The following is a 27,498-nucleotide window of genomic DNA, read 5'->3' on the forward strand; positions in this document are numbered from 1 at the left end:
ACTGACTCTGCCCCGACCTCTTCCGCCTGGGGCTGCCCCTCCTTTCCTAGTCTCTGTATCTCCCTCAGCCTTAGCCAGAGCACTGGCTGGGCCCTATGAGTACCCTAGAGATGGTGCAAAGGTCTAAAATAGGTTTGGGATGAACTGGGCTCCAGGTCCCATAGCCTGTGATTTTCAGTGCCTGCCACGAGGGCAGGAGCCAAACCCCAGAAAAGGAGCGGCCAGCAATGTCCTCATTTGCCCAGCGCAGAAAGCTCAGTTCAAGTGAAAGGGTGGGTGGTGTGTCCTTAGTTTTCTGTCAACTTGAAAGGAAGCTTCAGTTGACACAAGGCCTCCATGACTCTGGCTGTAGGGCATTTGCTTAATTAGTGATTGAAGGGGGCGGGCCCAGCCCAGGGTAGATAGACAGTACCATCTTGGGCTGGTGGTCCTGGGTTCTAGAAGAAAGCAGGCTGAGCAAGCCATGGGGAGCAAGGCAGTAAGCAGCACGCTCCATGACCTCTGCTTCAGCTCCTGCCTCCAGGTTCCTGCCCCGACTTCCTTCGATGGACATTGATACTCAAGTGTAAGCCAGCGAAACTTTCTTCCTCAAGCTGCTTTGGTCGTTGTGTTTTATCACAGCAATTAGTAACCCTAACTAAGACAGGAGAAAAGTTCACAGACCTCGGCTGACAAAGGTGAGTATGGCCTCTTCAGTTCTGGCACAATGACGGACCAACACAGACCAGGAAGGTGGACCCTGGTGGGAAGACCTACAAGATGTAAATGCACGGAACGCACATCTGGGTTCTGAGCCCGCGGTTTCCATCCTGTCAGGGTAGCCTCCCAGTGTCAACCTCAGATGGGGCCTATTCCCGTCTTCACAGGGACAGAGCATCCTACCCTGGCCCGGTCTCCCAGCCTGGGTGGGGTGGGGAATGAGAAGGTGACCTGGTATTGTGACCTGTCTGACCTTTTGTTCTTTTGAGATGGTCTCAGGATGTAGCCCAGGCTGGCTTCAAACTCAGACCTTCCTGCCTCTGCCTCCGGAGTGCGGGATTACAGACCTGCTTCTCTCACCCCTGACCTGTCTGCACTGTCTGCAGTCACCTGGCCATCAACTGAATTCACAATGGTGACAGGTGACTGCAGGATCACCTCGGTGTCTTCTGTCCTCTTCACAAGCAGCCCTTGGGTTAAGGAGAAAAGAATATCTGCCCCACCCGAGGGAAGACTGGGGTGGGAGAAACGAGGGAAATACTTAGTTATGCTGGGACCTCACCCCACTCTGTGCCCCAGAGAGCAGCACACAGCAGCTCGTCCTGACCTTGGGGAACCTCATGGTCCTGGGTCCTGCTACAAAACAACCCACTCCTTAGCCTGTAGACTTCCAGAGCCCTCAGACTGATGTCTTGACTGCAGACAGAGCTTAGGAGTCCAGAAGTGGTCCTGACCCCAGGCGCCTGGCAAAGACACATCCTCACAGATTACAGTGTGATAGAGGAAGTTTATTTACAGATGTGGGGAGAACATGGCAAGGGCCCTTAGGCTGTTCAGCAAGGCAGCAATCAGTGCAGACTGAAAACACTATCCCGAGTCCAGTCCAGGGAGGGCTGGAGAACCAGAAGGAGGGTGTGGGGCCCACGCTAGCTACGACTCCAGGAGACAGAGCCTGGTGTCTGATGCCCAGTGTGGGAGCGCCAGTCTTCCAGGCAGAAGATGGCGGCAGGAATCTGAAGGTAGTGTGTGGGGGTGGGGACGGACTCCATAGGACCATGACTGCCCTCTGGGCTGGGGTGTGGTGGCTCTTCACTCAGGTGCCCTCAACACTGACAGCAGTTCCCTCTGCTCTCTGTGAAGAGCCTGAAACCAAAGAAGAGAACAATGTGTGGGGTATGAGAAAAATAGACACCATGTGCCAGGCCCCTTTCCAGCCCAGGTCCCCCCTAGAACAATGTGGATGGGTCCGTGGCTCATGTCAGTGTTTTTGGCAAGATGTGCCAGAACTAAGACAAGTGGGAAGTCCCTACCACTAAGTATTTATGGCCATCTGGATGCCCTAGCCACCTCTGCAGGACCTGTCAAGAGCAGAATCCATGTTCAACAAGGACTCCAGGAACTGGAGAGATGGCTCAGAGGTTAAGAGCACTGATTGCTCTTCCAGAGGTCCTGAGTTCAATTCCCAGCAACCACATGGTGGCTCACAACCATCTGTAATGAGATCTGGTGCCCTCTTCTAGCCTACACGCAGACAGAACACTGTATATATAGTAAATAAATAAAGGACTCCCAAGTAGCTCCAGTTCCTTTGCCTTCCCTCTAGTGCTAAAAGCAGAACCCAGGGCCTGCTGGACAACGCGCAGTCACTGAGCAGTGAGGCAGTGAAAGAGGCTTTGAAGCTCCCGCACAGGGTCAGCACTGAACATCTGACCCAGCTGCTGCACTCCAGACAAGGCCAGGATGGGAGCTGGGCTGGTGTTGTGGCTTTGGGAGAAGAGCTGACAGGTTCAGGAACCATGATTTGGACAACTTGTTATCCAGGGAGATGGGAGCACTAGGCAGTCTCCTGGGGATGGAGAGGCTGAGGATCCACCAAGATGGCTCTAAGTACCTAAGGACAAAGCACTGGGAGACTGGAGGGGATGGGGACAGGTCTTCTTGTGTAGGAGGTCCTTCTGTCTTTTTGTTGCTTTCATTGGTTAATAAAGAAACTGTTTGGGCCTGTTGATAGGTCAGAACTTAGGTAGGCAGGGAAGACAGAACTGAATGCTGGGAGAAAGAAGGAAGGGCAGAGTCGGAGAGATGCCAGAGGTAGACTCTGCAGAAAGGCCACGAACTTGTGGTGATACACAGATCAATAGAAATGGGTTAACCTAATATTGTAAGAATTAATCAATAAGAAACTAGAGCTAATGGGCCAAGCAGTGATTTAATTAATACAGTTTCTGTGTGGTTATTTTGGAGCTAGGCTAGCTGGGTAGCTGGGACGAAGTTCCACCTGTCTGAGGCTGGCAGGCTGCAAAAGAGAGAACCAGAAGAAACCTGGGAGCCATGAGCTTCGGAAGCTGGACAATCTGCCTTAGGAAGTGGCTGTCTGCTGTACTAGGCACACTAGGCATCTATGTGGCAGATGGAGAGGACCACTCAGGTGCACCTGGAGCCGCTAAGACGCGATCTCACTGCTCCAGTTACACCTGCCACCTGCACCACCCGGCTCCACGAGCTCAAAAGTCCTTTGGGACCAATTAGGAAGCTGGCTTTTCTCTCAGGGATGCACACTTGCTGGCACATGTTCCCAAGCACCAGAGGCTCTGGAGTCTTTTTAAGTTTATGTTTTCAATGTGCACAGAGTCCAGAAGAGGAGACAGATCCTTGGAAGTGGAGGTGTGAGCCACCATGTGAGTGCTAGAACTCACACCCATGTCATTAGCCTCTGGGGTCCTTCTGACACATGCTCTTTAAGGACACTGGCCGTGCCTACAGCAGCAGTAGCTGCGCCCAGGCTCTTGCCCTCTCTGCTTCCATTCACGTAGCAGCTGCAGAGGAACACGTGCTGCACTGGACCTCAGCACAGGAACTGAGGAGTCAGCCTCGCATGTCCCGGCAAGGGTGCTGCATGACCGCACTGCTCCCATGGCATCCCTTAGGCTGGGAGAGAGGAAGCCAAGCCAGGGGGCCTGAGACAAGAGAAAACAGGCCAAGCCAAACACTTGCCTGCCATGTCTGCTGGAGGGCCTGGATCTGCTGCTGCAGCCCCTCCAGCTGCCTGCGCCCGGCCAGGACAGCATCAGCCAGGTCCTGGTTCTTGGCCTTCTGCTTCTGCACTTGGCGGCACAGGGCATCCCGTTGCTGCAGGAAGTAGGGTGCCATAACACTGCACAGGTCTTTCTCTGGGGTTCCACTGGGTCGCCTGGGGGAGAGGGTACATGGTTCCCAGGGGACAGGGAGGGATGTCTCTATCTTTAAATCCAGCCTGTAACTTCAAGTCCTAGGCTAGGCTAAGATTCTTCTGGGATCTCTTTTACCTCCCAAACCCACTCCTGACGGAAACTCTGGCTTTTAGCCCCTCAGCCTCCCTGTCCACAGGCATACCTCCAGGCCTCCACGCTCACACAGCCTGCTCCTCCACACACTCACCCGTCTCCAGCACTCTAGAGCTCATAGTGGCTCCCCAGACCCTGCCTCTGTCCTTATGACCATGTGTCCTGGCCGGTACATTACCCCAACAGACTATGAGTTAGGGAGATCGGGATGAAGGCAGGGTGACCTTTCCCAGACTGGGTAGCTTCTTAGAGGGCCCAGCCTCTCGGAGGCCCTGTGAGAGCGACCACATACAGATGAGTAAGGGAGATGTTTCAGGGAGCAGGATCACTCAATGAGCAAACACAACTGTAGGTTCTCCTATAAATTCCTTTTCAGTCATAAGACTTCAGCTGTCTTCTGACCCTACAACATGGCCTGCGCATATACCCCCAAAGAATACATAAGTATAATTTTAAAATGTGAGAGGTGTTCCCAGCAGAGAGAACCCTGAGCCTGGAGCAGCTGTGCTGGCTCCTTGGGGGCTCTCTGGGCTAAGGGAGCCAGAAGCCACCACGCTAGATGGTGGGACACCCTTCTGATAGCCCATCACAGGAAGAAGGGCCACAGACACTCTAGTCCCAGGCCAGGTCCCAGGCTGATCCCCAGTCTCCCTTCCCCACTTGTTTGTCCATCCTGAGCCATGCCAGAATCATTAATTTTTGTTTGTTTGTTTGTTTTTTGTTTTGTTTTTCAAGACAGGGTTTTTCTGTAGCTTGGTTCCCGTCCTGGAACTAGCTCTTGTAGACCAGGCTGGCCTCAAACTCACAGAGATCTGCTTGTCTTTGCCTTCTGAGTGCTGGGATTAAAGGCGCGCACCACCACCGCCTGGCAGAATCATTAATTTTTAAAAGAACAAGAAGCCGGGTGGTGGTGGCGCACACCTTTAATCCCAGCACTTGGGAGGCAGAGGCAGGCGGATCTCTGTGAGTTTGAGGCCAGCCTGGTCTACAAGAGCTAGTTCCAGGACAGGAACCAAAAAGCTATGGAGAAACCCTGTCTCGAAAAATAAAAATAAATAAATAAATAAAATTAAAAGAACAAGTACAAAAAAAGATATCAGACTGCACCTGGTGGTCCATAGTAATCTAGAGTACCTCAGAGGCTAAGGCAGGAGGGCCAAGGTTCCCGGCCTGCAGGTCAGTCACGGTGGTGCACACTTTGATCCCAGGCAGATCTTTATGATTTATAGTCTACACAATAAATTCTAGGCTAGCCAGGGCTATATAGATTGTGTCTCAAAACAAAGAAACCAACAAACATTTTACAGGCTCTGGCTGGAGAAAAGGTCAGAGGTCAAGAGTGCTCAGAGGACCTGGAGCTTCAGCACCTACAGGAGGTTCAGATCTGCCACCCTCTTCTGATAGCCTGGCCATGAGAGCAATGCAGAGACAAACATCACATACAGAAGACAGATCAGTCTGAACAACAGTGACAAGATCACAGCCAACTTCAACTGGGAAGTTCAAGGCCAGCTGAAGGAACTTCAAATAACTTGTTTTACAAGTATGGTGTTTCGCCTGCACAACACATATGTGTGTGTACCACATGAGTGCTGGTGGAGCCAGATGAGGGCACTGGATCTCCTAGAATTGGAGTTAAGGATGGTTATGAGCAGCTACGTGGGTGCTGGGACCCAAACCCTGGTCCTTTTGAATAGCAGTATATTCTTGATCACCGAGCCATCTACAGCCCCAGCTGTGGGAACTCAGTGAGACCCTGGATCAAAATAAAATGTAGAGAGAGCGCTAAGGCTATATAACCGAGCAGCAGAACTGCCTAGCTTGCCCACGGCCCCACATTCAGTCCTAATGCTATAGAATAATAAAAAGGTATATGCCAACTGTAGCCTGGACTTGTAAGGGCAGGAAGTGGAAGGTTCCTGAGCCCAGGCCACTCCTCACCCCAGTCACCACTTCTTTCTCCAGCACATGGCAGACAGACAGCCATGCTGTCCAATGCAATGCCAGCTGCAGAGGGCAGCTTGCTCACTCCTGAATCTCTGGCCTCTGCAATCACACTGAGCATGCTTCCTAAGTGTTGCACAAACAAATTAATCAATGCCATGCACCTGCCCACCTAAAACGTCTATGGAGCCAAGTCTCACTACCTGGCGTCCTCCCTGAGCCAATTCTACTTACTCCTATAAGATCCCAGGGGTCTAGGAAGTCAGATATGGGTGAGAACTATCTTCTTTCGGACACTGAGGCACCCTCTACCCTTCTCACCAGGCCGGCTCTCCATTGGCTTTGCCTTCTTCAACAATCTTATCCAAGGAGTTCAGGACAGCTTCTAGGTTCCCTTCCTCTTTTATCTCTGAGATTTCCTCCTGAGCAGAAGGGAGGACAGAGCTGTGATGACTTCATACATGCTCTCAGTGGAAATATGCTGAGCTGCTAACAGCACTTAGGAAGATCCTGGCTAATGTTTATCACTCCCCTCAATAGTCCAATTTCTCTATAATGTGTGGCTTTTAGAATTAACACAAGAAAATATAAAATAGCAAACACTGAAAAAGAGCCTACATGAGGAGTAGCAGCAGATGCCTTTGGTCCCAGCACTCCAGAGGCAGAGGCAGGCCAGCCAGGGCTACACAGGGCGAACTCTAGAGACAGCCACTCTCTTGTCTCCACCACAGGTACCTGTTGTTAATAAGACCATCCTGGAGCAATGACACAGATTGGATGGCTTTCTAGAAACATTATGAAAACTTTTTTTTCTTTTTTGAGAAGGTTCCAATTAGGTGTATTTCTTAAGACAAGCCTCTCTGCTGACGCAAATAACCCCAATCAGACCAAATTAGACCAAACAAGATGCCCACATCTACTGCAGCGCTCCCGGGTGGTCTCCCCTGCTTTCTTCCCCTTGCCATGCTCTCCCGGGTCTTGGCTGGCAGACAACTTATAAACACACAGTCATATTACAGGATGAGGTGAGAAGGTGGCATTTACTACTGCACTGGAGCTGAGCAGACAGGGACAGCAAACAGACTGCCATCTTTAGGGGGCTGAATGTAGGGTGAAAGCTAAGTGAAAAGGCCCTTCTGGCCGCTGTACCACTCACCCGGATGGACGCCTGTAGCTGAGTCACAAACTTGTCATAGACCCACTGCATCACCTTGGAGTCTAACTGCTGGAAGGGCTTGTAACAGCTGGTGAATCTCTCGTAGCTGTCAGGAAGGAAGACAAGAAAACTTGGGGTGATCAGCCTCCAGCCAGTCACCTCTATGTTTATTAAAAGACTTCAGTTTTGCTGGGCGATGGTGGCGCACGCCTTTAATCCTAGCACTCGGGAGGCAGAGGCAGGCGGATCTCTGTGAGTTCGAGACCAGCCTGGTCTATAAGAGCTAGTTCCAGAGCCGGGCAGTGGTGGCGCACGCCTTTAATCCCAGCACTTGGGAGGCAGAGGCAGGCGGATCTCTGTGAGTTCGAGACCAGCCTGGTCTACAAGAGCTAGTTCCAGGATAGGCTCCAAAACCACAGAGAAACCCTGTCTCGAAAAATCAAAAAAAAAAAAAAAAAAAAAAAAAAAAAAAAAAAAAAAAGAGCTAGTTCCAGGACAGGCTCCAAAGTCACAGAGAAATCCTGTCTCGAAAAACAAAACAAAACAAACCAAAAAAAAAAAAAGACTTCAGTTTTGTCATTGAGACCTGGGTAATGGCTGTGGGTGCAGATCTGTCCTCAATAACAGGTACGCTGCTTCTACTCCAAACTAGGACTCTAGCAGCATTTATGACATGCAGTTCAGTTAGTAGAGTGCTTGCCTAACATGCATGAAGCCAACTCCCAGTACTGCATAAAACCAGGAACACACTTGTAATCCCAGCACTTGGGAAGTGGAGTTCAGAAGGTCAGGAGTTCAAGGTCAACTTCAGCTACATAGTAAAACCACGACCAGTCTAAGTTACATGAGACCCTGCTGAAATAAAAAAACACAGTAAAAATAAAATGGTGGAGAGATGGTTCAGTGGTTAAGAGCACTGACTGCTCTTTCAGAGGACCCGGGTTCAATTCCCAGCACCCACATGGCAGCTTACAACTGTCTGAAGATCCAAGTTGCAGGGTATCTGACACCTTCACACCAATGCACATAAAATAAAGTTAAATAAACCATAAAAAAAACATTTTAAAATAAATAAATAAATAAATGCAGGTCATTGTGGTAGTTTGGTGTCTTAAGTGTTCTATTTCTGTGAAGAGACACCATGACTAACACAAGTCTTATAAAGGAAAGTATTTAATTTGGGACTCATGGTTCCAGAGAGTTCATGACCATGATGGTGGGAAGCAGACAGCAGAAAGAATGAAAGACATGGGATCTGGTGTGGGCAATGGTAGCCTATAACCCTAGCTAGCTAATGGTCTCAGGCTCCTGCAGCAGGGAGGGCTGTGTGTGAGGTGATTTGGGCAGCACAGATGCTGCTGTCCTACTCAACAAAGGAGGAAACCAAGGCTTATGAAGGGAAGAGGTTGTAGAGACCACTGGTCCAGTGATCTGTGCAGGCAGCACTTGAACCCAGCATGCTCTTCCAGTGCAGAGTGGTTAAGGCCAAGAACCTACTCTGTTATGAGAAAGGAAACACAGACAGAGGAGCCACGGAGGCTCGAGCAGAAGGGCTCTGCCACCCAAGCGGACCCGAGGCCCACGTGGGAGAGGCAGCCGGGAGTGGAGCAGGTCCGCAGCCAGGCAACCGGGGCCATAACTCCATCCCGGCTGCCTGGTTAGTGTAGACTCCATAGTGCTTCATCGCTAGCACTGCTGTGGGGCATCCAGGTTCCAGCACCCCTTCCACAGGACATTACAGTTTATAAGACAGTATAACTTTATGTTTGGCCACCAGATGGCCTTGGGTGTTTCCTAAAACATCACTTTCCTTCCCTGAGTGTAATTTTCAAGAAATCCGCAAGGCATTTAAGCCATTCCCACACTGGCACTGGCTGATGAAATCACCCAACATCAACCTGTGGCAGCGCACACACAAACACGCACCCCCCCCCCCCCATTCCAGTGTCTTCCCGTGCTGTCAGGGCTGGCCACTTGGGCCCTGTACAAAACCATCCTTCAGGAAATGTGCATGTTTCTGGGTCCTTCACATTTTAGGGTTCTCAATACCAGGAATCCCACAAGAGTTCTCAGGTGACCCTTGTGGGCAGTCTGCTTCACCCCTCCCTGGGTTCTGTTCACTACTGGAGCTGAGGAGAGATGTGCCCAACTTGACCCGGATGCCTGAGTGGGCAGTGGAAAGGAACAGGATCTCTGAAGTGTAAGCCACAATTATCCCGTGTCAATTCCAGCCCACTCGGGCAGCATCGTGTGTCCCTCCACACTCCGCCTCATAGCCACAGACTGAGTGGCTGGTTAGACTAGGAGCAAAATAAGATGCCTGGAATTCTGCTGTGGGCTGTGGGTTGGAAGGGTTCCCAGCATCTGTCCTTTGAATTGTCCTTTTGATATCTGAGCACAGTCACCAAGGTATACAAAGACAAAATGCTTACCCTTAGATGGTGGGAGTCTGTCACATTGCTCATTGCCAGGTTCAAGGGAACATCTGTGTTGCCACCATTTCTCCCTCCCTACTGACAGCCATAGGAGGGTTATATCCATTGCCTAGTGGGCTACCAGTTTACAGTAAACACCCAGAGAAAAAAGGCATCTTGAAGGAAGTTGGTCTGAGAAAGAGACACAAAAACAAAGGGATATAGTAGCTATCTAAGTAGTACAGTGTGCTTAACATGCTTGAGGCCTTGGCTTCCAAGCCCTGCACTGGGAGAGTGCTGGTGTGGGACAATTGTATTCTGCTGATTATATTTTAAATAAACGCTGACTGGCCAGTAGCCAGGCAGAAAGTATAGGTGGGACAACCAGACAGGAAGTAGAGGCAGGTCAATGAGAACAGAAGAATTCTGGGAAGAAGAAAGCTTTCAGCAGTTGACTCCACCACAGAAGAAGCAAGATGTGACTGACTGCCTTGCTGAAAAAGGTACTGAGTCATGTGGCTAGCATAGATAAGAATAATGGTCTAATATAAGTTATAAGAGTTAATAATAAGCCTGAGCTAATGGGTCAATCAGTTTATAGCTAATGTAGACCTCTGTGTGATTTCTTTGGGACTTAATGACTGCGGGAACCAGGCAGGACAGAAAACTCAGTCAACAGAGTACAATAGGGAAGGAAGGCAAGAGTTATCCACTTAAGCCAAGAAGCCGTGGAAATACACTGAGTACCCTTTGAGTAAGCATGTATGTATGTGCATATGTACACATGCATGTGCATGTGTGATGCAGAGTGTCTTCTATCACTGTCCCTTTTTCCCCTTCTTTTGAGAGTATATTATTTTCATTTTATATGTATGGGTGTTTTGCTTGCACATATGTCTGTGCACCTGTGCCTGTTGCATAAAGAGATCAGAAAAGGCAATGGATCCCCTGGAACTGGAGTTATTTTACAAATGGCTGTGAACTGTCACATCAGTGCTGGGAACCAGACTCTAGCCCGTTAGTTTGGTTTTTTTTTTTTTTTTTTTTTTTGGTTTTTCGAGACAGGGTTTCTCTGTAGCTTTGGAGCCTTTCCTGGAACTCCCTTTGTAGACCAGGCTGTCCTCGAACTCACAGAGATCCGCCTGCCTCTGCCTCCCGAGTGCTGGGATTAAAGGCGTGCGCCACCACCGCCCGGCTCTGTTAGTTTGTTTTTATAGAGTCTCACTATGTCGCCCACTCTGGTCTTAAACTTCTGGGCTCTAGTGATCCTCTGGCTCGTCCTGAAGAGTTGGACCTATAGGTGACACTGCAGGACACATCCTAATGAAACTGCCACTTCAGCTGGGAGAGCGATTGCCTGGCACGCATATAGTCCTGGGTGTACACCAACTGTGGTGGGAGCAGCATGTAATCCCAGCCACCAGCAACTAGAAGCTAGAGGATCAGGAGTTTAAGCTTATTCTCAGCTACATAAGAAGTGTTAGGCCAATGTGGGATAAAGGTCACCTGAGAGAGAAGAGAGAGAGAGAGAGAGAGGGAGGGAGGGAGGGAGGGAGGGAGGGAGGGAGGGAGGGAGGGAGGGAGGGAGGGAGGGAGGGAGGGAGGGAGGGAGGGAGGGAGGGAGGGAGAGAGGGGCAGAAAACAAGGCATGATTGTATATACATATAAAAAAGTTACTGGTAGTGCGCACTTTTGATCCCAGCAATCAGAAGGCAGAAGCACTGGGATCTCTGCAAATTTGAGGCCAGCCTGGTCTTGATGAGTTCCAGGACAGTCCAGGACTGTAAGAGAGACCCTGTCTTAAAACAAAACAAAGCAAAACAGCAACAAAATTAAGACCCTCATTTCTAGGGCTGTTGGTAAGGTGCCTGCCTAGCACACACAGAGCCCTGTGCTCGCTCTCCTGTGCTACAAAAAGAAAGCCTGATGGCACAGGAGCAAAGGCAGGGGATCTTCAAACCAGCCTCGGCTGTATGATAACCCAACTACTAGTTTGGTATGGTGGTACATACCTATAACCTCATCACATAATAGGCAGAAGTAGGAGGATCATGAGTTCAAGGCCAGGCAGGGATACAGAGCTCAGAGGTTAAGAGCACTGGCTGCTCTTCTAGAGGTCCTGGGTTCAATTCCCAGCACACACACGGTGGCTCACAACCATCTATAATGAGATCCGGTGCCCTCTTCTGGTGTGCAGGCACAATACTATACACGCAATCAATCAATCAATCAATCAATAAATAAATAAAAACAGAATTTAAAAAAAACAAGTAGAGGCTAGGGATATGGTTCAGTAGTTAAGAACACTGGCTGTTCTTCCAAAGGACCTGGGTTCAATTCCCAGCACCAACATGACAGCTCACAACTGTCTGTAACTCCAGTTCCAAGGGCTCTGACACTCTCTCACACACATACACGCATGCAGGCAAAACACCAATGCACACAAATAAATAAATAACGAATGAATGAGTGAGTAAAAGGCTGGCTGAAGTGTGTATGTCTTTAACAATCCCGCATAGGCAGGACATCTATGAACTCCAGTCCAGTCAGGGCTATACAGTGAGACTCTAGCTCAAAAACACAAAACACAAATACATGGAAACTCCTGAGGTGACTAGAGTGGCCTACTTGAACCCAGCACTTTCTCTCTGCATGCATTATGGGAATTCACTGAAGCTGCATTTCATTTCCGGCACTGGACACCCATAGGGACTGGGATGTAACTCAGTGGTGGAGCATGAGGTCCCAGACTCAATGTCTAGGACAGGAAATAGAAACAATTGACTCACTGTGAAGGAGCTCGGGTCTACTTTACAAAGTTTAACTGCAGAGGCTGGGGAGATGGCTCAGCCAGCAACATGTCTGCCAGGTACACATAAGAATATGTTTGATTGATATCCAGCACCCATGTAGTGTGGAGGCTGATGCCTGCAATCCCAGCAGAGGCAGAGGATCGTTTACAGTCAAGGCCAGTCTGAATTCCAGGCTGTCCTGGGTGATAACCACGTAATAGAAAAAAAATGTAGATGCCCAAATATGTTTTGTACACACACTGAAATGTAAAAAGAGGTCCAGACAAGAAATATGTAACATTCTTGGTACACAGTGCCAAGATCGCCAAGAGGGTCAGAAGCTGTGCAGTGGCACACACTTGCAGCCTTCTATCAGGATACAGAAGGAGAGAGTGAGTTCTAGGTCAGCATAGGCCAAATGAGACGTTGTCTCAAAAAAAAAAAAAAAAAAAAAAGCCCCAAAAAACCAGGTTTGCCTTATGCTACCATACACATCAGGCTTCCCGATTCAACAGTTCCACAGTTTGTTCACAAGATGGCAGTAGCAACTGGCACAAAAGAAGCAGGAATCTGAAAACAGATGAAGCTAGGTCACGGAACAGTCTGTCCAAAGCCACCTGCAGTTACAGCTGCCCGCTCATCCTTCAGAAGAAATTTTCCAGATGGGGACGTAAAGCAGTTGCCTAGGGTGTACCAAGCCATGAATTCAACCTTCAGAACTGAATAAAACCAGGCATGGTGACATACACCTTGTAGATTGTAATAATCCCAGCATTGGATAGGTGGAAGATCAGAAGTTCAAGGCCAGCCTGAACTATACAGACCCAGTCTCAAACACAAACAGCTTACGGAGCTCCAACAGCATACCACCATAGCAGGCCAACCTTGCTGACACAAATCCAGCTGTGGGGAGAGGCTCAGTCAGTACAACACTTGCCATGCACACAAGAGGACCCATGTAAAATCCCAGAGATCAGGAGGTAGAAATGGGTAGATTCTTGGGGACTGGTGGCCTGCCAGCCTAGACTAATGGCCAAGCGCCAGACTAGTGAGCAACCATGTTTCAATAAAATAGCGGAATGGGTAAAGGTAATTGCTGCCAAGACCGATGACCTGACTTTGATCCCTGGCATTCACATGGTAGAAAGAGAAGCCTGACTCCTGAAAGTTACCCTCTGACCTACACACACACACACACACACACACACACACACACACACACACACACCCCACACAGGTACAGACCAGTCTTCGGGAAATAAGCTTGGAATACTGTGCATTACGGAAGTGGGTGGCAGACTGCAGGGGCTCTATGAACAGAGAACAGAGGCGCTGAGGCTCAGGTAGTGTGACTCAAGGGCAGTGCATCGTGTAAGCATGTGTACAAAGATGTAGGAATCATGGAAACATTCAGAGGACTACTGGTACCTGACCCTGTTCCAAGCATTCTGTATGAAGTAACTTATCAAAATCTGACAAGAACCTTGTAAGGCAGGTTCCATTACCATCTTCTCCATTGCTCAAATGAGCAACAACTAGCAAACAGAAGCTTGTCCGAAGTCGCTCAGCTGGGACAAGATCCAGTCAGCTAGAATGTACACGCCAACACTCAAGGAAGGGAGAGGGCCTGAAACACAGCCTCTGACTGACTCGTGGCAGAGAAACTATAAAAGGCCAATGGGTTTGAAGCATGGACCAAGATAGGCCCACATCTACACTTTGCAATGCTTGTCTTGATCAAAGGGACAGATTTAGGAGGCGCGACTGGGACGACATACCTGAAGATGGCAGAGACAGCGAAGACAGTAAAGAGGGTGCCTTGCAAACATGTGAAGGAGAGGGAAGGATCCAGCAGAGGGAGGACACGAAGTCAGTGAGCTGGCCGGCACACATGACTAAGGAGGGCAGGGCTTGGGTGCATCATTCTATGCTGAAAACTCTTTTATCTGGCAAACGAGCTCGGATGCAAGGGCCACGTAACAGCTTCACACTGGCCAGCAAGCAAACTGTAGATTTGGGGAAGAAAAAAGCATCCCATTGCTTAATGGTTACTCCTGAGTGCCCCTATCCCTGTTGTGTGGCAGGACCTACCAGCCAAAATGAAAGTCCAAATCAATTACACTGGGAAGGGGGTGACAATCTCCCCTTCGCCTTATGTCTGGACCTAGAGGAAGAATATAGGCTTTGTCCACAGACACTTACTTTCAGAAATGTCTCCTTAATGCTCAAACTCCAACACTCTATTCCTGGAATACAGTAGAGACCAACCACCCAGGGCTAGCAATCCAGCTGCCCCCAGTTGTAGTTACCTTAAAGGCAATAATATCCCATGACTCCAGAAGCCAAACAGGGCATCACCGACTACCGGAGCACGGAATTCTAGTGCCTTGCCAGTCAAAAATCTGGGGACCAGTGATTACTGGCCAGTGCAGAACCTCAGTGGAGTTAACAAGTCAATTGAAGATATTCACTTAACTAGGACCTCTGAGGGAATAGGCAGGAACCAGACATCTGGGCGGGGCCAGGCGTGAGGTGTGAGTCTGGGTCCTCAGAGGGAGTAGGTCTGAACCGGGACCTCTAAGGGTCAGGCTTTGGTCTGTAACATCAAAGGGAATAGGCAGGAACCTGGAACCCCTGCAGGTCTGAGCAGGGACCTGTGGGGAAGAGGTTCCTCTGAGTCTAGGACCTCTGAGGGAGTAAGCAGGTCCTCTGCGGGTCCAGGCACACCCAAGCCTGGGACCTCCAAGGCAGTAGACCAGAGCCAGAAACCTTTCCAGGTCCTACTCCAACCCAGGGACTTCTGCAGGAGGGGATCCAGACCAGGATTTACAAAGACAGGTCAAAGCCAGTAACTTAGGCCACATCTGCCCCAAGGCATGGAACTCCACCTAGGGCAACAAATTCCACAGGAGTGGCTCTGAAGGAGCTACCTAGGACAGAGAGGGCCTGAGGAAACAAGCTTCACCTGAGCAGAAGCCAGGATCAAATCCAGTCCCAGGAGACAACCAAGTCCTGGGACACTGGTGGATCAGGATTAAGCCAGGGACCAGATCCAGAGATCTCCACAAGAACAGGTTCAACTCCAAGCCAGGGACTTCTGCAGGAGGGGATCCAGACCAAGATTTACAAAAACAGGACAAAAACCTAAGCCAAAGTAGGCCTGACAAAGCAAACTACAAGTGAGCAGAGCAAGGCCCAGGAGCACTGAGCTATCTCCAGGATACAGAGTAACCAACGGGGTAACTAGAACTGTGACACTGACTGCACCACGAGGAACAACCATCTGAGCTTTCACTGGCACCAGAAGATAATTCAACAGAATCTCAGACAGCCCCAACCACACCTATTAGAGTAGAAAAGGTAAGAACACAAGCAACACTGCAAAGAGTAACACAACACCGGTAAAACCTAAAGACCCTACAATAGCAAGACCTGAAAAACCAAGAATGGATGAAGCAGAAGAAAATGACCTAAAAAATAACCTCAAGAGAATGTTTGAAATTCTTAAAGATGAAATGAGAAATTCTCTTAAAGAAATTGAGGAAAAGACCAACAAAAAATTGGAAGATATCAGCAAATCACTTAAAAAAACCAAGGAAAAGAAATCAAACATATGAAAGAAATTATTCAGGACTTGAAAACTAAAATAGAGGCAATAAAGAAAACACAAACCGAGGGAATTGTAGAAATAGAAATCACGAGAAAATGATCAGGAACCACAAACACAAGCATAAACAGCAGAATACAAAAGATGGAAGAGAAAATCTCAAATGCTGAAGGAAATAGACTCATCAGTTAAAGAAAACATTAAATCTAACAAAAACTTAACCCAAAGTATCCAGGAAATATGGGATACCATTAAAAGACCAAATCTTAGAATAGGTATAGAAGGAGAAGAAGTTCAACTCAAAGGCACAGAAAATTTATTAACAAAATCATAAGATAACTTTCCCTACCTAAAGAAAGATATGCCTATGAAGATACAAGAAGCTTACAGAACACGAAATAGACTGGATCAAAAAAAAAAAAAAGTCCTCTTGCCACATAATAATCAAAACACTAAACATACAGAGTAAAGAAAAAATATTAAGAGCTGCAAAGGAAAAAAGCCAAGTAACATATAAAGGTAGACCTATCAGAATTACACCTGATTTCTCACTGGAAATGATGAAAGGCAGAAGGTCACGGTCAAGCATTATGCAGACATTAAGAGACCACGGATGCCAGTCCAGACTACTATACCCAGCAAAACTGTCAATCACTACAGAAGGACAAAAAAGATATCCCATGATAAATCTAGATTTCACCAATACCTAGCTACAAACCCAGCCCTACACAAAATACTAGAAGGAAAACTCCAACCCAAGGAAGATGGCTACACCAACAAAAACCCACACACAATTGATGAGCTCTTTACAGCAAATCCCAAAGAAGAAAAAAAAAATGCACAAATTAATATCATCAACAATGAAAACTAGCCGGGCAGTGGTGGCGCATGCCTTTAATCCCAGCACTCGGGAGGCATTGGCAGGCGGATCTCTGGGAGTTCAAGGCCAGCCTGGTCTACAAGAGCTAGTTCTGGGACAGGCACCAAAGCTACAGAGAAACCCTGTCTCAAAAAGCCAAAAAAAAAAAAAGAAAACTAAATTAACAGGAGATAGCAACCACTGGTCATTAATATCCGTTAATGTAAATGGACTCAACTCACCTATAAAAAGGCTAACAGGCCGGGCGGTGGTGGCGCACGCCTTTAATCCCAGCACTTGGGAGGCAGAGGTAGGCGGATCTCTGTGAGTTCGAGACCAGCCTGGTCTACAAGAGCTAGTTCCAGGACAGGCTCCAAAGCCACAGAGAAACCCTATCTCGAAAAACCAAAAAAAAAAAAAAAAGGCTAACAGATTGGATATGAAAACAGAATCCATCCTTCTTCTGCATACAAGAAACACATCTCAACCTCAAAGACAGACATCTTCTCAGAATAAAGGGTTGGGAAAAAAATCAAATGGACCTAAGAAACAAGAGGGTGTAGCTATCCTAATATCTAACACTTCGAGCTAAAATTAGTCAAAAGAGACAAAGAAGGTCATTTCATATTAGTCACAGGAAAAATCCACCAAGAGGAAATTTCAATACTGAACATCTATGCCCCAAATACAAGGGCACCCTCATATGTGAAAGAAACACCTCTAAAGCTTAAATCACACATTAAACCCCACACACTAATAGTGGGAGACTTCGACACTTCCCTCTCACCACTGGACAGATCAGTCAGACAAAAAATGAACAGAGAAATAAGAGAACTAACAGATGTTATGACTCAAATGGACTTAACAGACATCTATAGAATATTCCATCCAAACAGGAAAGAATATACCTTCTTCTCAGCACCTCATGGAACCTTCTCAAAAATTGACCACATACTCGGTAACAAAACAAACCTCAACAGATACAAAAAAATTGGAATAACCCAATGTACCTTATCAGATACAGCAATACTAATTACAGAAAACCCACAAACACATGTAAATTAAACAATACTCACTTGAATCACCAATGGGCCAAGAAAGAAATAAAGGGAAAATTAAATATTTCCTAAAATTCAATGAAAATGACCACACAACATACCCAAATTTATGGGACACAATGAAAGCAGTGTTAAGAGAAAAGTTCATAGCACTAAATGCCTACATAAAGAAGCTGAAAAAAGGGCTGGAGAGATGGCTCAGTGGTTAAGAGCATTGCCTGCTCTTCCAAAGGTCCTGAGTTCAATTCCCAGCAACCACATGGTGGCTCACAACCATCTGTAATGAGGTCTGGTGGCCTCTTCTGGCCTTCGGCATACACACAGATAGACTATTGTATACATAATAAATAATAAATAAATATTTAAAAAAAAAAAAGAAGCTGAAAAAAGGGGGCTGGAGAGATGGCTCAGTGGTTAAGAGCATTGCCTGCTCTTCCAAAGGTCATGAGTTCAATTCCCAGCAACCACATGGTGGTTCACAACCATCTGTAATGAGGTTTGATGCCCTCTTCTGGCCTGCAGACACATACACACAGACAGAATATTGTATACATAATAAATAAATAAATATTTTTTAAAAAGTTATTAAAAAAAAAGAAGCTGAAAAAATTCCACATTAGTGAATTAACAGAACATTTGAAAACTTTAGAACAAAAAGATGCAAACTCACCTAAGAGAACTAGATGGAAGGAAATAATCAAATTGAGAGCTGAAATCAACAAAATAGAAACAAAGAAAACAATACAAAGAATCAATGAGACAAAGAACTGGTTCTTCGAGAAAAATCAACAAAACAGACAAACCTTTACCAAACTAACCAAAAGACAGAGAGAGAGTATCCAAATTAACAAAATCAGAAATGAAAAGGGGGACATAACAACAGACACGGAGGAAATACAGAGGATCATCAGGTCATATTTCAAAACCCTGTACTCCACAAGATTGGAAAACTTAGAGGAAATGGACAACTTTCTGGATGAATATCACTTACCAAAATTAAATAAAGACCAGATAAGCAAATAAAACAGACATATAACTACTGAAGAAATAGAAACAGTCATCAAAAGTCTCCCAACCAAAAAAAAAAGCCCAGGAGCAGATGGTTTCAGCTCAGAATTCTACAAAACTTGCAAAGAAGAACTAATACCAATACTCCTCAAATTATTCCACACAATAGAAACAGAAGGAACATTGCCAAACTCTTTTTATGAGGCTACAATTACCGTTATACCCAAACCATAGAAAGACATTACTAAGAAAGAAAATTACAGACCAATCTCACTCATGAACATTGATGCAAAAATACTGGCAAATCGAATCCAAGAACATATCAAAACCATCATCCACCAAGATCAAGTCGGCTTCATCCCACAGATGCAGGGATGGTTCAACATACAAAAATCTGTTAACATAATCCACCATATAAACAAGCTGAAAAATAAAAACCACATGATCATCTCATTAGATGCTGAAAAAGCTTTTGACAAAATACAACATCCCTTCATGATAAAGGTCTTGGAGGGAGCAGGGATACAAGGAACATACGTAAACATAATCAAGGCAATATACAGCAAGCCAACAGCCAACATCAAACTAAATGGAGAGAAACTCCCAGCGATTCCACTGAAATCAGGAACAAGACAAGGTTGTCCACTCTCTCCATATCTATTCAATATAGTTGTTGAGGTCCTAGCTAGAGCAATAAGACACCAAAGGGAGATCAAGAGGATACAAATTGGAAAAGAAGAAGTCAGACTCTCACTGTTTGCTGATGATATGATAGTTTACATAAGTGATCCCAAAAATTCTACCAAGGAACTTCTACAACTCATAAACACTTTCAGCAATGTAGCAGGATACAACATTAACTCAAAAAAGTCAGTAGACCTCCTGTACACAGATGATAAAAGGTCTGGAGAAGAAATCAGAGAATCAATACCCTTCACAATAGCCACAAATAGCATAAAATATCTCGGAGTAACTCTAACCAAACAAGTGGAAGACTTGTATGACAAGAACTTTAAATCTTTGAAGAAAGAAATTGAAGAAGACACCAGAGAGCGGAAAGATCGTCCATGCTCTTGGGTAGGCAGAATTAACATAGTAAAAATGGCAATCTTACCAAAAGCAATCTACAGAGACAACGGAATGCCCATCAAAATCCCAGCAAAATTCTTCAAAGACCTTGAAAGAATGGTATTCAACTTCATATGGAAAAGCAAAAAATTCAGGATAGCTAAAACAATCCTGTACAATAAAAGAACTTCTGGAGGCATCACAATCCCTGACTTCAAACTCTACTACAGAGCTACAGTACTGAAAACAGCCTGGTATTGGCATAAGAACAGACAGGAGGACCAATGGAACCAAATAGAAGACCCAGATATCAATCCACACATCTTTGAACACCTGATTTTTGACAAGGAAGCAAAAAAATATCAAATGAGAAAAAGAAAGCATATTTAACAAGAGGTGCTGGCATAACTGGATATCAACATCAACATGTAGAAGAATGAAAACAGACCCATATCTATCACCATGCACAAAACTCAAGGATCAAAGACCTCAACACAAAGCCAGCCACACTGAACCTTATAGAAGAGAAAGTGGGAAGTACACTTGAACGCATTGGCACAGGGAACCACTTCCTAAATAGAACCCCAGCAGCACAGACACTGAGAGAAACAATTAATAAATGGGACCTCCTGAAACTGAAAAGCTTCTGTAAAGCAAAGGACACGGTTAACGAGACAAAACGACAGCCTACAAAATGGGAAAAGATCTTCACTAACCCCACGTCAGACAGAGATCTGATGTCCATAATATACAAAGAACTCAAGAAATTGGACACCAAAAGATCACATAATCCAATTAAAAAAAAAAAAATGGAGTACAGACCTAAACAGAGAACTCTCAACAGAGGGATCTAAAATGGCTGAAAGACACTTAAGGAAATGTCCAACATCCTTAGTCATCAGAGAAATGCAAATCAGAACAACTCTGAGATTCCATCTTACACCTAAAAGAATGGCCAAGCTCAAAAACACTGATGACAACTTATGCTGGAGAGGTTGTGGGAAAAAGGGAACACTCCTGCATTTGCTGGTGGGAATGCAAGCTGGTACAACCCCTTTGGATGTCAGTGTGGCAATTTCTCAGAAAATTAGGAAACAACCTTCCTCAAGACCCAATAATACCACTTTTGGGTATGTATCCAAAGGATGATGAATCGTGCCACAAGGATATGTGCTCAACTATGTTCATAGCAGCATTGTTTGTCATAGCCAGAATCTGGAAACAACCTAAATGCCCCTCGACCAAAGAATGGATAAGGAAAATGTGGTAAATTTACACAATGTGGTACTACACAGCAGAAAAAAATAACGACATCTTGAAAAAGTCAAAGGGATCAAGATATGGATTCATCACTCTCATCTTAAGCCTGTTGAGCAGACGACTCTGCCAGCAAATAGAAAGTCTCCTACACCCAACGGACCCCTTAAAAGCTAAGGACCCTGCCCTTACTCTGATTTGCTTCTGGCTCTCTTTTCCATTGGCAAAATTAGCCCCCAACCCCCCCAACCACAGAACATTAGCTAGCTGGGTTCTTTCTGATACTGGGGATGGACATATCATCTCCAACCTTACATCCCATGCATCCTGGGTACTTATTTCCCCATGTTCTCAATAGATCTCTGTGATCTTACCCAGATGCCTGGTCTGCATGGAAACACTGGTCTCCATGGAAAGACACTGTCTTATGACTGCTCTGCAGGTTACGAGTGTCTAGATAATACTTAAAGGCCTGCCTAAAGGCTACCAAATTCTATGTTTGTTCTGGACCAGCCACCTGCATCTGCGGGGGACCAGGACAATTCTATTGTGCTGTCTGGGATAATAATCAATACAAGCAACACACAGAGGGGACTCCCACATCAACAGTCAGCCCCCTTAATAATGTCATACTAAAGCTTTCTCTCAGCCACAAGGACCAATTAATCAAGCTTTTGCTCTCTTATCGGCTACATGCAATTACCTAAATCATTTTCAGTCAAAATGGACCCAGACCTGTTGATTATGTCTACACCCGTCTCCTCCTTCAAGGGCACAGCAGTCATCTCTTCAGACGTGGAACTTCTTCCACACGACCTGCCCATGGGGAACCCACCCCAAGCTTAAATTAGGATCAGTCCGCAGGACTGGCCTTTGTATCCTGCCATCTAACATGTCCATCCTGGTGGCTTATCTGGCCCTCTGCAACTCCACTGCTTTATTACCAGCATGCCCACCACCTGTTACCACCTGAAGGCACCTGGTAGGCATGCTCCACAGGACTTACCCCATGTTCTCACACCCAGCTACCACAACAAAACAAGGGGTTTGCGTCCTTGTTCAAATTTCCCCGAGTTCTTTATTATTTGGCTGAGAGCATGACAACCCACCTAGTCACCTTTCCCTACTCAATAGCGGCGTTCCACAGCACCCCTGACTCCCACTTTGGTGGCTCTAGGGACAGCTGGGGCGGCCAGAATAGTAACTACTGTCCTTGTGTTACAGCATGAAAATCACAGAACTTTAGGTGCCCTGACTCATTAAGAGCTGGCTGAGCTGGAAAAATCTATTTCTCATTTAGCTCATCCCTCAGTTCTTCAGCAGAAACAGTGTCACAGAGCCGCTGGAGAGTAGACCTCCTCTCTCACAACAGGGAGGACTAGCCTGGCCAGAACAATGCTGCTTCTATGCTAATCAGGAGTGATAAAAGAATCTCCTCCTCTGTGTCTGGTGCACAAAAGGTTACAGGAGCCCGGTGGTGGTGGTGGTGGTGGTGGTGGTGGTGGTGCATGCCTTTAATCCCAGCACTTGGGGAGGCAGAGGCAGGAGGATCTTTGTGAGTTCAAGGCCAGCCTGGTCAACAGGAGCTAGCTCCAAGAACAGAGAAACCCTGTCTCAAGAAAAACAAAAACAAAAAAAAAAGGTTACAGGACCTTGGCCGGGCGGTGGTGGCACACGCACTCGAGAGGCAGAGGCAGGCGGATCTCTGTAGAGTTCGAGGCCAGCCTGGTCTACAAAGGGAGTTCCAGGACAGGCTCCAAAGCTACAGAGAAACCCTGTCTCGAAAAACTAAAAAAAAAAAAAAAAAAAAGTTACAGGATAGAAAAAAAACAATGGAGGAACAGTTCTAACTGGTATGAAACCTAGTTCTTGCAGTTCCCATGGCCACCACCTTAATAACCACATTGGCAGGATCCCTATTAATCCTATTGTTCGCTCTAATTTCTGGGCCTTGTATAGTTAATACACTTCTCTGTATTATAAAAGAATGTGTGGAGCAATTAGGCCAATGGTCCTTCACAGTCAATATATGCCCCTGCCTACAAATGATATACAGCCCATTACGTCCAAAGATTTGACTTATGTTTCAACTTAAGGGGCGAATGAAGAGACCAGGGCCAGTTGTTTTTTTCCAGGGGCCAGTTTGCTAAGACCTCTGTATCATATTACCCCACCATGCTATGTTGACTCATGTCTGGCTTCAACCAGACCCTCAGGAGATACGTCCAGTCTGATAGACAATCAGGGTCCTACCCAGCCACAAGCAGGAGCTGTTCTTGCTATTTTCAAATAGACCCCTGACATGGCAACCACAGTTGCCATGAGCCAATCATAAAACAATTCCTGTACTAGTAAGGGTCTATACCCAATCACTTCAAAGTACTCTTAACCACAATTGCAATTCTCCTAAGCAGGCTTAAAAGGGGATGCCTCACCCTCCCCTGGGGTCAATGCCATTTTGGGTGGACCCCAGCATGCTGACTTTTCTGTTGTTTCTGCAACTGCATATGGGGTGTCTTCTGGCCATCTGGGCCACCTAAGGACCCCACACAAACCACCCAGACCCGTTAGATGACTGGCATGAAGAACAGTGTGTGACAACTTCTGTCATAGATAAAAGTACTTTGCCCTTGAAATTGAAGACTTTTAAAAGCTTGGAAGAGGGGGCTGGAGAGATGGCTCAGAGGTTAAGAGCACTGGCTGCTCTTCCAAAGGTCCTGAGTTCAATTCCCAGCAACCACATGGTGGCTCACAACCATCTATAATGAGGTCTGGTGCCCTCTTCTGGCCTGCAGGCATACACACAGACAGAATATTGTATACATAATAAATAAATAAATAAATATTAAAAAAAAAAAAAAAAAAAAAGCTTGGAAGAGTTGGGAGGAGGGGAGCCAGGAACCCAAATAGCTGCAACCATCCTATGAGTCTGGAGCCCAAGACTCAGAAGGCTGAAGCCGCAGGGGGATTCTAAGTTTGAGCCAGCTTGGGTTACATAGCAAGACTGTCTCAAAAAGAAATAAATCTGAATTTGTAAATGACTACCGGAATTCTCTAGTTACTCTCCAACCCAGTCTCCTGAGAAGTTCAATTAATAAACTATTCTTTCAAAAAGTAAGTAACATTTACTGAGCCCTTTCTATATTGAGACCAACGGGAGTGTCTATTTAACCAAGGAGAATGTTCTAAGTGAGAAAACATCGGGAAAAAGTGTCAGGTCTGAGGTTAAAGATGAAACCATGTGTACTGGAGGGTGTAGAAACGACCGAGGCCAGAAGACGGTGTGGAGTCTGATGCTGCATCCAGTAACTGACAGTGGTAGCAAGGCTGGAAATGAGATTAGAAATGCAGGAATGGCCAGTGTGAACTCCTGAGCAGGCCTGGAAGGTGGTTAGACAGCAGAACCCTGAACCATGTAACAGACTCAGGAAAAGAAGAGGGTAATCCACACAGAGCTGGGCTGCTGTACGGAAGACCAAATGGAGATTTCTAGCAGTAACTTGCTGGAGACAAAGGTCTGGCATTCAGGAGATAAACTGAGGCTCCTTTATCCCAGAACCATTTCTTGAGTATCAGCATACGCTATTCATGAGCATCAGGCAGAATAAACACTGTGAGCCAGGCCATACCTCTGAGAGTCTGACACTGAGAGGAAGGTGGACTATCATAGTTTGAATAGCAAGTGACCCCTAAGGGCCGTGTATTCAAAATCTGGCCTCCAGGCTTTGCTACTCAAAGGTGGTGGAACTGGGTGGAGTGAGCCCAGTAGAAGGAAGTTAGCTCACTGGGGCTAGATGGCTGAAAAGGATATTGTGACTATGGCCCCTTCTTCCTTCCGGCTGCTAACAGCTGAGCTGCTTCCCAGTTTGATATAAGCCAAAGCAATTTTGGACTGAAACCCCTAAAGTGTGAGTGAGAACAAACCCTTCTTTCTCAGGGATCTCTGGCTTTTATTACAGAGACAGAAAGCTGATAGAACCACAGGATATGTGAAGTAACAGGACACTCAGTCTTGGGTTTCTGACCTTTGTTGAGGGGCTTTCTGACAACACATTGTTAAACATCATCTTCTTCGTTCTTTTGTTTTTTTCAGATTTATTTATTATGTGTACAGTGTTCTGTCTGCTTGTGCACCTGCAGGCCAGAAGAGGGCACCAGATCTCATTACAGATGTTTGTGAGCCACCATGTGGTTGCTGAGACTTGAACTCAGGACCCCTAGAAGAGTAACCAGTGTCCTTAACCTCTGAGCCATCTCTCCAGCCCCCAAACATCATCTTCTTTAGAGACTGAAAAGTTTTTGGACTCTGCCAGCTCCTTAAAACCCAACTGTTGAGGCACAGTACTATCTGTGAGTCCAGGAATCTTCTATTTTTACAGTAGCCAAGGTTGAGAACACAGATTAGCATCCGCAATACATCTGCACACAGACTTGTACTTCCCTCTCCAGCTCTCCTTGGTCTATAACAAAAATATCCCTGATTCAACAACAGGAGCACCCTGCTGTGGGGTCAAAGACATCTTGCTTCATGGAAAAACCTTTTTTGTCATTCCCAACACCAACTGGGATCACACAACCCTTCCACTCTTCACTCCTGCCTCCAGTCTACAAGTGCTGGGGTTACAAGTGTGTACCACCATGCCAGCTCATGTCTACTCACAAAAGCAGGACCTTGTTGGTCTCAGTCACTGCTGTATATCCAGCAACTCTGATAGTTTGGGACCAGCACTGGTCAATGAGTATTTGTACTATAAATAACTTAAGGATCTATAGCCAAATAGTAGGGTTTTCTGGAGATCAGAGTTTGGAAGACTAAACAAGGAAGGGACTTTGGCTGGGAACATGGCGAGTGTGTAATGCACATAAAATATTTACAAATTGTTTTATCAAACTGCCATGGAGGCTGGAAAGACAGCCCAGTCATACTGGCTGCTCTCCCAGAGAACCCAGATTTGCTTCCCAGAACCAATATGGAGGCTTATAACCACCAGGAACACATGTGCATACAAACATACAAGCAAATCACTCATACCTATGAAAAATAAATCTTTTTTAAAAAATTGTAATGCAAAACCGGGCTCTAGTTGAATGTCGGCCTGATTTCACTCCCCCTCCGACCTGCAGGCAAGGACATCTCTACCATAAAGATCTGATTAACTTTATTTTTCAAAAATCTACTTCTTTCATCTTTCCAATTCCAGCTGCATATCACTTCCTCAGCGCAGATCCCTCTTATCTTGCCCAGTACTCTGTACCGCATCACCCTCGCACTAACTCATCTGCTCATTATGTTGCCAAGCCCTGTGATTATCTTGTTACAGACTAGCCATCAATAGTAACTTGACTGCTTTATCATACCCGTGGCACCAAACACGGAGGAAGCACAAAGATATTTGTTAGGCGGTAAGAGGCAGACCACAAGGTCCATGCAGAAGCTCTGCAGGCAGGTGTGAGGCGGGCCTTTCACCTCAGGGACTGCGCGAGGGCCATCAGAGTTCAAGACAAGCTGGGACAGTTTATTGAGACCCTGCCTCAAATAGTCTTTTTTATGCGTATGTGTGCTTATCTGCCACAGCAGCCTGACCGAGCGCTAGGACCTGAACTTAGGTTCTTTGGAAGAGCAGCAAGCACTCTTAACCACGGAGCCATTTCATATCACTTGAAGAATCATGAAGTGAAAGTCGACAGCCGAAAGTTCCTCCTTAGGACCATCCGTTTAGTCCTGGCATCCGCCCGCGCCTTGCCCGGCGCGCCAGGCTTCCGTAACCAGACGACCCTCCAGGAACGCACTCCAGCCCTGTGGAGGTCGCCTTGCGGGAGGGTGGAGAACTGGATCTAACTGCAAGTCGGCGACTTCCTTCTCATCCTCTGCAGGTTAAGCCAAGGGAGAACCCAAGTTCTAGGTTTTTGCAGAGACGACAGAGTCAACCATACTAGGATGTCCCACGTGACCGTGCCAGCCAGATCTCGCGGGATTTACGACCCGAGGACAAACCCTCCCGCCACCATTGGTCTCCACCTACCTCCTGGCGGTGACTAGTTTCTGGAGAAAAGTGTCCAGTATAGTGTCAAGGAGTTCCACCCTGGAGATGGTCCTGTCAACTGGCACAGATTCTGGAGAGAAGCCCTCGGGCCCCTTTTCCACAGCCTCATTACTATGGCTCACGTCAGCCATGTTGAAACCGAACCGCCAAAATGAAATGGCCCCGCAGCCCCTCCCACTAGGACCTCTGATTGGAGAAAAAAAATGCCCGTCACCGAACCGGAAGTGGGCGGGGCAATTGCCAGAGAAGGTGGGTCAGGGACATGTCGT

The 27,498-nt window shown here is 46.6% G+C and overlaps 1 protein-coding gene across 3 annotated transcripts; it reads right to left on the minus strand.

Annotated features, from left to right (window-relative positions):
• Positions 1-1,480: 1,480 nt before the first annotated feature.
• Pmf1 (polyamine modulated factor 1) lies at positions 1,481-27,379 on the minus strand. 3 transcript variants are annotated; one of them, XM_057793323.1, is made up of 5 exons: positions 27,209-27,379; positions 7,123-7,228; positions 6,288-6,388; positions 3,694-3,828; positions 1,481-1,842 (listed from the first exon to the last, which is right to left on the minus strand). In XM_057793323.1, exons 1-5 carry the CDS (start codon positions 27,358-27,360, stop codon positions 1,803-1,805), a joined length of 534 nt encoding a protein of 177 aa, XP_057649306.1. In that variant the 5' UTR covers positions 27,361-27,379; the 3' UTR covers positions 1,481-1,802. The 3 variants fall into 3 exon arrangements, with proteins under 3 accessions (XP_057649306.1, XP_057649305.1, XP_057649307.1); XM_057793322.1 differs by having other exon boundaries at positions 3,694-3,889; XM_057793324.1 differs by lacking the exon at positions 6,288-6,388.
• Between the last annotated feature and the right edge of the window lie 119 nt (positions 27,380-27,498).

The sequence above is a fragment of the Chionomys nivalis genome, chromosome 18 (assembly GCF_950005125.1).
Source record: "Chionomys nivalis chromosome 18, mChiNiv1.1, whole genome shotgun sequence".
Taxonomy (NCBI): Eukaryota; Metazoa; Chordata; class Mammalia; order Rodentia; family Cricetidae; genus Chionomys; species Chionomys nivalis.